This window comes from Moschus berezovskii, chromosome 10, assembly GCF_049115385.1.
Source record: "Moschus berezovskii isolate FMDL1 chromosome 10, NW_MosBer_1.0, whole genome shotgun sequence".
NCBI lineage: Eukaryota > Metazoa > Chordata > Mammalia > Artiodactyla > Moschidae > Moschus > Moschus berezovskii.
Window position 1 is genome coordinate 13,739,321 of NC_142469.1, and position 12,971 is coordinate 13,752,291.

Below are 12,971 nucleotides of genomic sequence, written 5' to 3' on the forward strand. Positions count from 1 at the left end.
AAATAATATTCTATATCATAATGAATGCAATGGGATAATTGTTTTTTCTGCTCACTTCCATGGGGAGATGAATTGTCTTTTCATTAATGTGAGGATACAGTTCGAACTCTTTAGTTCTCAAAATAACATCATCCGTATAGTAGGGGCAATAGAAATGATACTTTGTCAGTAACTTATGTGAAAAGATTCCAAATTGACTTGATTTCTGAACTACTTTATAATTTCTGGCATAAATCTTATTCTAGCAACTGATATTAGGGATGATGCTCGAGGGTTATGATGCTAAACTGACTTATCAGAAAACTAAGTAGGTGGTTTTTGGAATTACCCTGAGAATTTATAGAAAATCAAGACACTAACAATTTTTCCCCCTAGTAACACCCTTTTGCATATCTTTAAGTTGCTGAAAAAATTGTGACACAGGGCTGCCCTGTGTTTTCCCGGGATGTCTTTAGAGCATGGGGCCAGGAAGAGTCTGTTTCTCCTGATGACCTACTTTTGCCTTCCTTATTCTGTAGTAAGATCCGTAACTAGTTACTGTGTGAGGTTTGTCTTTCCTATTAGACCTTTGAGAGCTTGTTCTCAGTTGCTATAACTTTGTAAACAGGAAAGTGTTCCTATTATTATACATAATTTTATTATAAACATCTTCAGAACAATTTTAGATGTCAATTAAATAAATTAGTATTTAATAGCATGGTAATGAAACTTCTTTGATAGGAAAGTATATTTTTTGAAATACATTTTTTGAATAAGTAGTATAATTGGTATGAATTACATGTTAGGTTTTGAAATGAAGTTTTTATCTATTTATAAAATACATTCCTGTGGTCTTCTGAATTTCTTATTTTTGTAATTTCAGTAAGAATCCTGAACTATACTATTCCAACCATTCCTTTTTCTTTATAACAAATAAATACATTTATGGCTTAGTTTCTTTTCTAAAAAAATGTAGGAACAGTTCATTGAAGTTCACTTGGGTTATTAGTGCTGCTTTTTAGTCCCTGATTACATAGAACTCATCCTGGTAACATCAATGTGTGCTTCCTCTTGCAACGCAGCTGTTTTTGCCACAAGCTAGTAGGGGAAAGAGGCAGCTCGCGTCCTAGAGACCTTTTGCTGGAAGGAGAAGACACTTTTGGCTCAGAATCAGAAGCCAAGAGGATTAGCTGTTGGCTCTGGTCAGTGATGGGAGAGGAGACTCGGACGCCTGTAACAGCTGAGGTTGCTCCTTTTTCCATTGTTTTCTGGGCTCTGAAGTCCCCTGTCTTGCTGCTGGAGCTGTGCCCTTGAGGGAACAGTGCCTTTCCTGCGCTTCTTGACCTGTAAACTAGATGACTGGGTCGGGAAGGAAAGCAAGGAAAGGGGAAGAAGGCTCTCTCCTGGTGGCAGGCGGTAGAAGGTCCTGTCACCAGTAACATTCCTCACTGTGTTTCTGTGAAGACAAGTTTTTCCCTGAAGTTGTGTTATGGCTGGACTTTTTAATCCTCTAAAATAAATGGAAAAAAAATTTATAATATTACCTTTTTAGACATTATTTTTACATAAAACATTATGATCAACCCAACTATAGATATAAATCAATTATTTTAAGTAACTGGAATTAGGATTTCTTTCTTTGCTTGTTTTTTGCATAACATTTTTCTTATACTTGATTTTTTTTTAAGTACAGCTTCTTTGACTCAGTCTTGAGAAACTCAGTTCTGTCATAGCAGGTGGAATTTACCATTGCCTTGCTACACCCTCTTGGCTAGAATCTAGAGATTTCATTGTTGCAAAGCAAATTGATTTTGCACATGAGGGCTGCCCTCTGCTTTTGGTACATTTGATTCACTTTCCTGCCTTATCCCTTTTGCCAAACTGCCAGGCAGTCAAATGCTTTGGCCTTCTTATAATTAGCTAGTACTTCATCTTAGAAAAAAAAAAAATGTCTATGATTTTTAAACATTCAAGCAGAATATGGTTCTTATTCTATAGAATTTGTGATATATTAAATGTAATGTTAGTACTAACAGCAGTGGTTCATTCCCTATGTAATTGAGGTAGTGCCTTGAAGCACTTACTTAGGTTATCTTAGAGTTTATAGACTTTTAGTGAAGAGAAAGGAAATACCTTGTTTTTGAAGGAGAGAGAGAACAAGTAAACTCGTGGTTTTCCTTTTTCTGCCCTTAAGTGGGACCTCCTATTTCTGTAAGCAGCACATATATTTGACTGTTAACTTTGTGAATTTGATCACCAGTTCTGACAGGTGAGTATTTCCAAATTAAAGCTGGACCCTCATTTGTCCCTGAGCTACTCTTGATCCCACCCCGTTTTATCCCTCGCCAAAGCCCAGTAATACAGAAGTAGTCTCAAGCATCTAATCTCAGGTCTTTTAAATAATAATAATTCAAATTTTAAAGGAAAAATTGTAAAAGTACTTTAAGAATACTTTAGAAATCTTAATCTTGCAAAGTCCTTGCTTTTTATTCTATTCCTCAAAGACTTACTTTTGTAAACATTTAACTTAGCACTCTATAAATAGACTGTTATGACAACAATAATGTGATGCTTGTTCCTCCAGTTTTCCTCGTCCTGTGAAGACGACTTGGTTAAACAGAAATGCACCAGCACAAAACAAAGATTCTGTGATTCCTACTCTTGAAAGTGTGGTCTTTGGTATTAACTACACAAAGCAGTTATCGCCAGATGTAAGAACTGATGTGTTCTCTCTTGTTTTGAATGAAATGTGTTTTAACTGTTATATATCTGTGGATGTAATAGCTCTTTTATTATTTGAGCTCAACGACTTAACAGATCTAATTAAACATGATCTTCACAAGTTGATTGGTTCTAGTTGTTTTTTATGAAAACGAACCCGATGCTTCAAGATTTTACAAGATTTCATGAATAGGGATCTTTGACAGGCAGTGCCTTCTTTAACTTGTTCCTGTCACTTCCTGCTCTTTTAACAGAGCTGGTAGGATCATTCCAGAGGAGCCTGTGACGAACCCCTGCCAGAGTTGAGATCTAACTTGCAGCAGTATAAGTATAGCTGGTACTCCCCTAAAAGAAGAGAGGGTTCATACTATAAAAACAGAGTGTCCCTCAGTTGAAATACAATATGAATCTCAAATTTTCAAAAATCATCATTTGATCTGCTTGTTTTTAAAGTCCAATGAAACTGATTTCTCAAGTCACATTTCCTTGTTTAATTTACCTGTATGAATGAAAACAACTTCCTAAGATGCTGCTAGACTTCTTACATGTTTTAGAATAACTGTGATTAGTAAATCCTTTATTTTTCTAAGTTTCGATGTGCTATTTTTAGACTCTGGTTACTAACACTGTGTCCCAAACCACCTCTTTGTTCAGGGCTGCAGCTTCGTCATCGCAGACTCCTTCCTGCGGCACGCCTACCGTTTCCACTACACCCTCTGCGCTGCCCTGCTGCTGGCCTTCAAGGGGCTGCACAGCTACTTCATTGCGGTAACAGAAGAGCTCCCCTCTTGTCAGAAACTAGAACTGGGTATGTTGAAAGTAGCCAGGCCTTCTTCATTCTCATACTGCTGTTACCAGCTTAGCCATAGTTTCTGCACTAAATCACCTTGATGTGCTTCACCTTTACTGCTCTCTCAACTCCATCTTTTTCAGGCTTTCATAATTACTGACTGAAATTTTTAAAAATTTTATGATACTGAGAAATAATTTCTTGGTGCTAAGTTTGAAATGAGTCTTTTGATAGATTTTTTTAACAGTGTGCCTTCTTCTCTTTAGACTATAACCAGAAAATGTACTAGAAAGCAAATGTAATTATGCATAGAATTATTAGATAGGAAGATAAATTAGGGAAAATAAATTCAATAGATTAGGTAATAACGTAAATTAAATCCATACTTCCAAATAGTTAATAGTCTAAGCAGATTATAGGTACTTGGAACCTTTTGTAAAGTATATTGATTTTAGGTGATCTCAGATCTTCTTTCTTCTATTTCACTTCAGAAAATAATAACATTACTCAGTTTTAACATTTTGAAAATCACTTAAATAATTTCTAAAAATCAGTCTTCAGTTTTAGTCCATTAATATATACCTGTATGTTGTAACACATAATAAAGATCATTTGCCTTGATTTTGTATACCACTTATAGTTTGCAAAATACATATATCATTTCACACAAGATTATTGATTTATGAAAATATTTTTATTCAGACATTTTATGAAAGTTTTATAAGCTTTTATTTTCAAATATGAGCTGCTGCTGCTAAGTCACTTCAGTTGTGTCCGACTCTGTGCGACCCCGTAGACGGCAGCCCACCAGGCTCCCCCGTCCCTGGGATTCTCCAGGCAAGAGCACTGGAGTGGGTTGCCATTTCCCTCTCCAATATGTGAAAGTGTAAAGTGAAAGTGAAGTCGCTCAGTCATGTCTGACTCGTAGCGACCCCATGGACTGCAGCCTACCAGGCTTCTCCGTCCATGGGATTCTCTAGGCAAGAGTACTGGAGTGGCTTGCCATTGGCTCATAAAAAGCACATTTTAATTATTTCTTTTGGAATAAATTATTTTCATCATACTTACTTGAATGAATGAGAAATTGCTTTTTAATTTTACTGAAGTTGATCACTGTTCTTATTTCTTTGTTTCTCAAGGATCCTAGTCTTTTAACAATATTGATGCACTATCAAAAATAGTCACTGTTACTGAAAATAATTCTTAGCTTTGAGACTAACTGGCCCACTTTTATAATTGCCTACCTTAAGCTACAAAAGAATTATGGGGAAGTGAAATGATCTGTGCCTCACTTAAATTCAGCTGTGAGAACAGGCTGGCTGTTGTACACCTACTTACCTGCAGTGACTCCAGTGGGTTTGATAATTCCACTATTCAGATATTCCATTAAATAGCTATTACTCAGTTGACGATTTAGAGTGCTTAATTCAAGGATCTCACTGTAGCTCCTTTACAAGCAGTAGGAAAACGTTTGCTCTTTTTTGCTCATGTGTTCTTCCTCAAGACAAAAACAGTAGCACAGAAACATTGTGGTTACTCTTCTCTGAAATAGTCTTTTTTCTTGCTGTTTTATATACTTAGCATCCATCTGTTTTCCTTAGGAAAGTTCTTTAAGAGACTACTGCCTCAAAATGTGAACTTTTAAAAATGTTGTTTTTTGAAAAGGAAAGAATTGTTTATAGAACAGAACTAATTTAGGCTATTATTTATTCTTAATTAATGGGTAAATTATACTCCATTTATTTTTAAATTTTGTCCTTTGGAACTCAAACACGTTTTCTTAGGAGCATTATGTGATGAATTTTGTTTAATTTAGGTTTAATGGTCAGACCACAAAACTGTCAAACCATAATATTAATAAAGGACAATACCATGTTCCTGAAAAGTAGTGGTTAACACAGAAGCCACGTGTAATGGCATTTCCGAGGAGAATCTGTTAACAGTTTAGGTGTTGAATGTTGTAGAATTCACAGAGGCATCATCATGTAGTGCTTAGGACTGCATGTTTGCACCACTGCTGTTCCTTACTACTTGTAAGTAACTGGGACTGTGTATACAAACTGACTTCTGCTCTAAGGGCAGGAGGATTGATGGGATCCAGATGTGCAGAGTGTGTCAGGAAGGAAAGATGACAGCATGCAGAAAGCAGAGGGTGTTAATGGAGGAATTCCCTCGGGCTGAGCAAGGTGCTGAGGAAAGGGCAGGTCTCTGTCTCTGGAGAGCTTTGACCTCCCTATTCCCTTAATAAGGAATCAGTCCAGCTTTGAGAGGCCAGAGAAGCACCCCCAGTCAGGCGGCATTCCTTGTGGTTTCAGTACAGAGCGCCCTAAGTGAAGTGGGCCTGTCCATGTAATTTCCAAATAGTTTTAACCTGTAATATTTTCAAATGAAAATACTTACACCACATTTTAACTAAGAAAAAAATATTTTTCTCCAAAAGGAAATAATGTTTAAACAGGCATCTCTTGTCAAAGGCAAAGATTTATTTCAAAGCATAGACAGTATTAGCACTTTATCACTAACTTAGCTAACCTCAGTTTGATAATTCATTTATTTATATGCTTTTTACCTTTCTCTCAGATAAAGATGGCTTTTATGACATATATTATTTTGAGCTTATGGATATAGTATAGAAAATATCATAATTTTTAAAAACCCTTATATTTAATTTCAGGAGTCAGTTACTAAATAAATAAATATCAATTTTATTCCAAATTATTTGCTTAAAATATTTCACCAGAAAATAAAATTCTAAAGCAAACCCCGACTTAAGTTTTAGATAAGTAGATAATAGTGATAGAATAAAATTATTAGTACCTGAAACATAGTATTTACTCAGAATATATTTGTTGAATAGATGAGTGAATGAAATAGCACAGAAGTTTTTGTTGACAATTGAAAAGTACCTAGGCATCAACACACACTTTATAGTAGTTTCCTAGGGATTTTTAAAAATCAAGATTCATCTTCAATAAATATTTATTAGTAATATTTCAGGTTATTCTTAAACTTTTCATTATTATTTATATTTTCTTTTCTGTTTGTTGTGATTTTTAGTTTATTCTTGAATGCTTCTTCTAGGAAAAAATCTAAAATTTTTGTTAACTATAGAATAAAACTATTGCGCTTTCTAAACTGTTAACATTGTTTATTTTTATCCTAGCAAAACTAAATTTGTTAGGTACCAGATATTTCTGTAAAACACTCTTCACTAAATATTATTGTATCCACCAGTTTTAAGAAGTTTATAAAAAGCAATTCTTGGTTAGAGGGTGTATTCTAGTTCCTTCTACTATTTAGCACTTTTCTTGAGTTTTCAAATAAGTCTATATTTAAAGTCAATATTTTAAGTAAGTCTGTATTTCAAATAAGTCTAATAAAGTCTTCAAATTCTGCCATGCTATGAAGAGTTTATCTAAACTCCATTCCCTTTTTAAAAATAATGCTTTGAATTCCATTTTGCTTGTGTCTTTTTCTTTTCTCGTAGATGAATGATGTACATTTTTTTAATGACATTCAGTTAAAATACTGGTTTGGTAAAGAATTGTTTTTGAAAATGAGCATCATGAATTCTGAAATCTAGGCTTTAGCAAGTTATGAAACCTTTTTGGCCCCAGTCTATACACTTGTAAAAGCAGAGGATTGACCTTGCTGATCACTGACACCTTTGCCAACTCTTAAAATTCTGAGTTTAAGATATTAAAACATAAAAATAATATTGGATTATGAAATGTTGAGTGGCACATGCACTTAGAAAAAAGAACAAAGTAACATAAACGTGAATGTACATCATTTGTAATTCTAATAAGCTAATTAACTAACTGAAAGATTCTGCTTTGGTGTTCTAATCCAGTTACACTAGCAAATCAGTACTAAATCTATTAATCACAAATGGAAAATTCTAGTAAATTTTGTTGTAAAAGGAGTATAGTAACTAGTGCTGTGTGCAATCCTTATAACTAGCCAAAGCCAACATGCAGGTCCTTTATGAGCGCCTTCTCAGAAGAAAGCAGCCACCAGCCCAGAAAGACACCTGTCTAGGTACGTTCACAATTAGGTTAAGTAAATAATCCCTTTTAATCAATATGAAACTTTGCTTTAATTTAGTATCAAATTTCATAAATATGTATTTTTTAATATTGTATATTCCTGCCACCCTTACTTAAGAACTTACTTGATTTGTAGATTAGCTTTGGTTAATTCTTAGTTTTTAATGTTCAGGTTTTTGGAACATTTAAAATTGGACATATTAAATGCAGAGTTCTTTGGTTTTTTTCCATATTCATTTTAGAGTTCCTGCAAAGAGCACTTTTTAGAAACCATGTTCATTGCCAGAATTTGTTAGTTTAATGGTAATGGCTTAAATTTGTTCAAAGTCAATTTGTCTTTGGGTAGGGCTAAAGGTAATAAAATGTGGTGTGAAAACTGAAGCTAATTTCATGCATTACAGAAATAAAGAGAGATCTAACATCTTTAATATCTGGTTTTGTTTTTTGAGTCAGTTTGCATTTATTTTTTTATTCTAAATTTAAAAACCAAAATATAGGAATATCAAATCACTGCTACCAAGATATATTACATATTTGAAAAGAGATATTCTGATTTCATTATTTCATTGATATATTTCTCTATATGTTTTAGACTTTTGTTCTTAATAGCAATAGTGCTTAATTTATTATCTTTCCCTAAGTATATTTAAAGTTTTTACTTTGAATAGACCATCACAATTAACATTTTTTAAAAGTTATGTAAAGCTATAGAAATAAAAAATAAAATTAAATCACAATGTTTGTCTCTGTTTTCAGAAGTATGGACAAAAGGAAATTAAGGAGCCAAAATCTTTGTCTACATTTCTCAGATGAAAATTAGCTCAGAAATATTTACATTGGGTCAGTTTTCACTAAAATTGTTAAGCAAGAAACTTATCAGGAAGGAAAAAAAAAAAGTTGAAGATTTATTTATGGTCATTATTTTGGAACATAATTTTATCCTCTCATTAAGTAACTTAAGTATAAACTTAAAGAATTCATGGTATGAAATTATGGTCTTTTATGACATATTTTAGTGTTGTTTTTAGCAAAAAATTGTACTTCTCATTTCCTGTTGTATTGCCAGCCTATCAGTTTACATGTGAGCATTCTAAATGATTTTTTTAAATGCTGCTCATTTAATAAGGTCTGTATAAAGAAGGGCCCAGTTTTTGGTTGGATGGGAAAAGACTTGATTCAAAACTAAAACATAATGAACTTAGTTAAATAATACTTCTAAAAATATGTGTATCTTTTATCCTTTATTCTTGGCATTGTATTAGCATTATCTAAACTGTACTGTAAATATCTGTTGAATGAATGGATAGATAAGTGGGTAAATAGATTTAGGAAATAAATTTAAGATACATTTACCCTTTGACCTAGCAGTTGCACTTTTGTTCATAGAAAGGAGTACTAGTTTTCTGTAGCATAGAAAGGATTACTACTTTGTAATGGTATTTGTGCACGCATGTTCATCGTAGTACTCTTGGTGACAAAACACTGAAAACACAGATAAATGTGCATCATTCAGCAATGAATAGAGTATGAAGAAAATTATGAGGTCCCTACACCAAGGAATATTATATAGCTATTTTTTAAAAAGTGGTTTAGAGCTGCATATCAGATTTGTATGAAATACTGCTGAGAGATTTCATGCTGAAAGTTTGCAGAATACAGCCCATTTTTATAAAACAGTAACTCCAGATCTCATATATGTGTATATTTGAAAATATGGAAGGATGTGTTCTAGGTTGCTACCTTGGATTAGCAAGAGGAGCCAAGTTAAAAAAGTTTGTAGGGAGTTCCCTGGTGGCCTACTGGCTAGGATTCCAGGCTTTCACTGTTCATGGCCTGAGTTCAAATCCTGGTAGAGAAACTGAGATCCCACAAGCTATATGACACAGCAAAAAAAAAAAAAAAGTAAGAAAATAATAACCTTTGTTATTCTAGAAATTTATGTAAATCTCTAGGAAATTATATAAATAGATATATGGGCATTTTAAAAAGAAATTAAACTCAGTTAAACTCCTAAATTATTTTTAAGTCATTTCAACCAAAGATATTGAAGTTAAGTTTTACATTTAAGCATCCCTTAAGGTGTTTGCATTGAAGTAGCTCTCAAGAATCATAATGCAAATAGACCAGTTTCTGCATTTAAGCTCTGGTATGTAAAGGTGACAAAAGTGTATCAAACTCTACAAAGTTTATGCTCATTTTTTAAAAATGAATAGGATAGGTAACTTACTGAGATCAGTTTTGCTGATTTTCTTATATCTCAGGAAAACATCATGAGTGATATGAAAGTTACGATTTTAACATAGGGTTTGTCGCAGATTTTTTTTTTAACATAACATTAGAAGCCACTGATTTATCTGATAGTGAAATGATTTGTGAAATTGAAGCAAATTTCTTTAGTTATCAGTGGTTATTTATACATATTTTGTGAATTACAAAACATTTGTGTGTCCTACTGGTTTTAGTTATCAGTGGAGTATTTGTTGTTCAGATCATAGCTTGGTCATGTTCTCCATAGCAGTGTAACTGCTTATTTTATCAAATTTAAATGTTTACCATTCTTTTATCAAGAAGTAAATATTTAGTATACCTTATGAGATAGTGAGCTGAGGAATGAATTCAAAGATACCACAAAAATGTTTTCTTGTCTTTGTGTGAGAATGATCAATTAAAGTCACTCTAGCAGCAAAATTACAGAATTTTGTGTGTTGATAACTATGCTGTTAGAGTTGTCCTAGGAAAACTCATTTTACTTTGATTTCAGATAAACATAAGTGTATCTAAATGTGATATTTTAGGTGTTAGCAAAATCTTTTCCCTGCAAAAAATAACTGATCTTTCTATTCTGTTGGTTTCTGTATTCCTTTGTAAATATTACCATTTTAATTGTAAGTTAATGTGCATCCCCCCTGTGTAAATGGTTATAGCATACATTAAATATAGGTCAAGATTATATAGAAAAAAATGGCCTTGGTTTTAGACTGCCTTATAGGAAACTAAATTTATTAAACTAAGATATAAACTTACATTTTTGTTGAAAAGAATTTTGTCATTTTCATTCAGTAGCTTATATTCCAGGTATGTTTTTATTATTTTGACTTGAACTTTTTAGAAATAGCTTTTGTAAAAAGTAAAGTATGTGTATATGTAATACAAAATACTAAGATTACTAGAATTTTTAATATGTAAAATACAATAAAACTTTAGTTATATGTTTTATCTTTTCCATGATGCAGTTGTGCAAGTTACTTGAGGCGTATAGTCAGTACTTCTTGACAGTGTTAGATTCTTAATTTAATACAGGCATATTTCACCTTATTGCGCTTCAGGATACTGTGTTTTCACAAATTGAAGATTTATGGCAACCCTCTACCAAGCAAGTCTGTTGGCACCATTTTGTGTCTCTGTGTCACATTTTGGTAGTTCTCCCAATATTTCAAGCTTTTTCATTATTATTCCTATAGCATGGTGATCTATGATCAGTGGTTTTTTTTTTTTTATGTAACTATTACAAAAAAAATTACAACCCATTGAAGGCTCAGATGATGGTTGGCATTTTTTTAATCAATACAGTATTTTTTAATGAAGGTATATACGTTGTTTTTTTAGACATAATGCTATTGTATACTTAATATACTACAGTATAGTGTAAACATAACTTTTATATACACTGAGGAACAAAACAATTCATGTTGCTGGCTTTATTGCAGTATTTGCCCAAATGTAGTGTTCTGGACCTGAACCACAGTATTTTTGAGGTATGCCTGTAATCAGAACATATAATTTAATAATCATCACATTACCTGCTTAATTTAATGTTTTTATGGAAATATATTACATTGAAATTCAATTCATTTAATATAGTCCAGATATTTTGCAACCTCCTAAGTTTTTAAAAGTAATTTACTTATAAAATTTCAAAAATAGTTTTCAGATATATAACACTGAAATACTTACTTTAATTACTGTTTACTCCTTTCAGAGGAAATGGATGTAGAAGCTCGACTTACTGAATTATGTGAAGAAGTTAAGGTATTTGGTTTTTAAAATTCACATTACCAAATTATTTGAATGGATTCTGTTTCCTTTTTAAATACTTTATTGAAAATAGATTATTATTTTTCCTTTCTCAAATGCAAAGATAAAATTGTTGATTCTAGGTAGAAACACAACTTAGTTGATCAGACAACATTTGATTTGAGTGTGAAGTTAAATTACCTTTTTTTCTAATCATTATTGATTAGAATTTTTTAATTTAATTTGATTTTTAATTGGAGGATAATTACTTTGCAATATTGTGATGGTTTCTGCCATACATCAGCATCAGTCAGCCATAGGTACACATGTGTCCCCTACTCTTGAACCTCCCTCCCGCCTTCCTCTCCATCCCACCTGTCTTGTCGTCACAGAGCACTGGCTTTGGGTTTCCTGCGTCATACAGCAGATTCCCACTGGCTGTCTATTTAACATATGGCAGTGTATATGTTTCAGTGCTGCTTTCGCAAATCATCCCACCCTCTCCTTCCCTCGCTGTGTCCAGAAGTCTGTCCTTTATGTCTGCTTCTCCCTTGTTGCCCTGCAAATAGAATCATCAGTACCATCTTTCTAGATTCCATATATATGTATTAATATACAGTATTTGTCTTTCTCTTTCTAACTTACTTCACTCTGTCTAATAGGCTCTTGGTTCATCCACTTCATTAGAACCGACTCAAATACATTCCTTTTTATAGATGAGCAATATTCCATTTTGTACATGTACCACAACTTCTTTATCCATTTATCAGTTGATGGACATCCAGGTTTAACTAATGTAAATAGTGCTGAAATGAACACTGGGGTACATGTGTCTTTTTCAGTTATGGTTTCCTCAGGGTATGTGTCCATATTACTGGGTATTACTGGGTCATATGGTAGCTGTGAAGTGAAGTGAAGTCGCTCAGTCGTGTCTGACTGTTTGCGACCCCATAGCCTACCAGGCTTCTCCATCCATGGGATTTTCCAGGCAAGAATACTGGAGTGGGTTGTCATTTCCTCCTCCAGGAGATCTTCCCAAGCCAGGGATTGAACCTGGGTCTCCCACATTGTAGGCAGACGCTTTTACCATCTGAGCCACCAGGGAAGTCACTAGTTTTTAAAGGAATCTCCCACACTGTTCTCCATAGTGGCTATATCAATTTGCATTCCCACCAACAGTATAAGAGGGTTCCATTTTCTCCACACCCTCTCCAGCATTTATTATCTATAGACTTTTTTGATGATGGCCATTCTGACTGGTGTGAAGTGATACTTCATTGTAGATTTGATTTACATTTCTCTAATAATGTGTGATGTTGAGCATCCTGTCACATGTTTATTACCCATATGTATGTCTTTAGAGAAGTGTCTGGTTAGGTCTTCCACTCACTTTTTGATTGGGTTTTTTGTGTGTGTGT

General features: G+C 33.4%; 1 protein-coding gene across 6 annotated transcripts in view; it reads left to right on the plus strand.

Moving 5' to 3' along the window:
- The window catches only part of FAM135A (family with sequence similarity 135 member A), a 147,213-nt gene that overhangs the window by 70,905 nt on the left and 63,337 nt on the right, over positions 1-12,971 (plus strand). For all 6 annotated transcript variants that reach the window (XM_088840491.1, XM_055432812.2, XM_055432815.2 and 3 more), the window contains 4 exons: positions 2,564-2,690; positions 3,355-3,508; positions 7,454-7,531; positions 11,519-11,568. In XM_088840491.1, the coding sequence (XP_088696617.1) occupies positions 2,564-2,690; positions 3,355-3,508; positions 7,454-7,531; positions 11,519-11,568 (409 nt within the window). The remainder of the gene's footprint in view (positions 1-2,563; positions 2,691-3,354; positions 3,509-7,453; positions 7,532-11,518; positions 11,569-12,971) is intronic.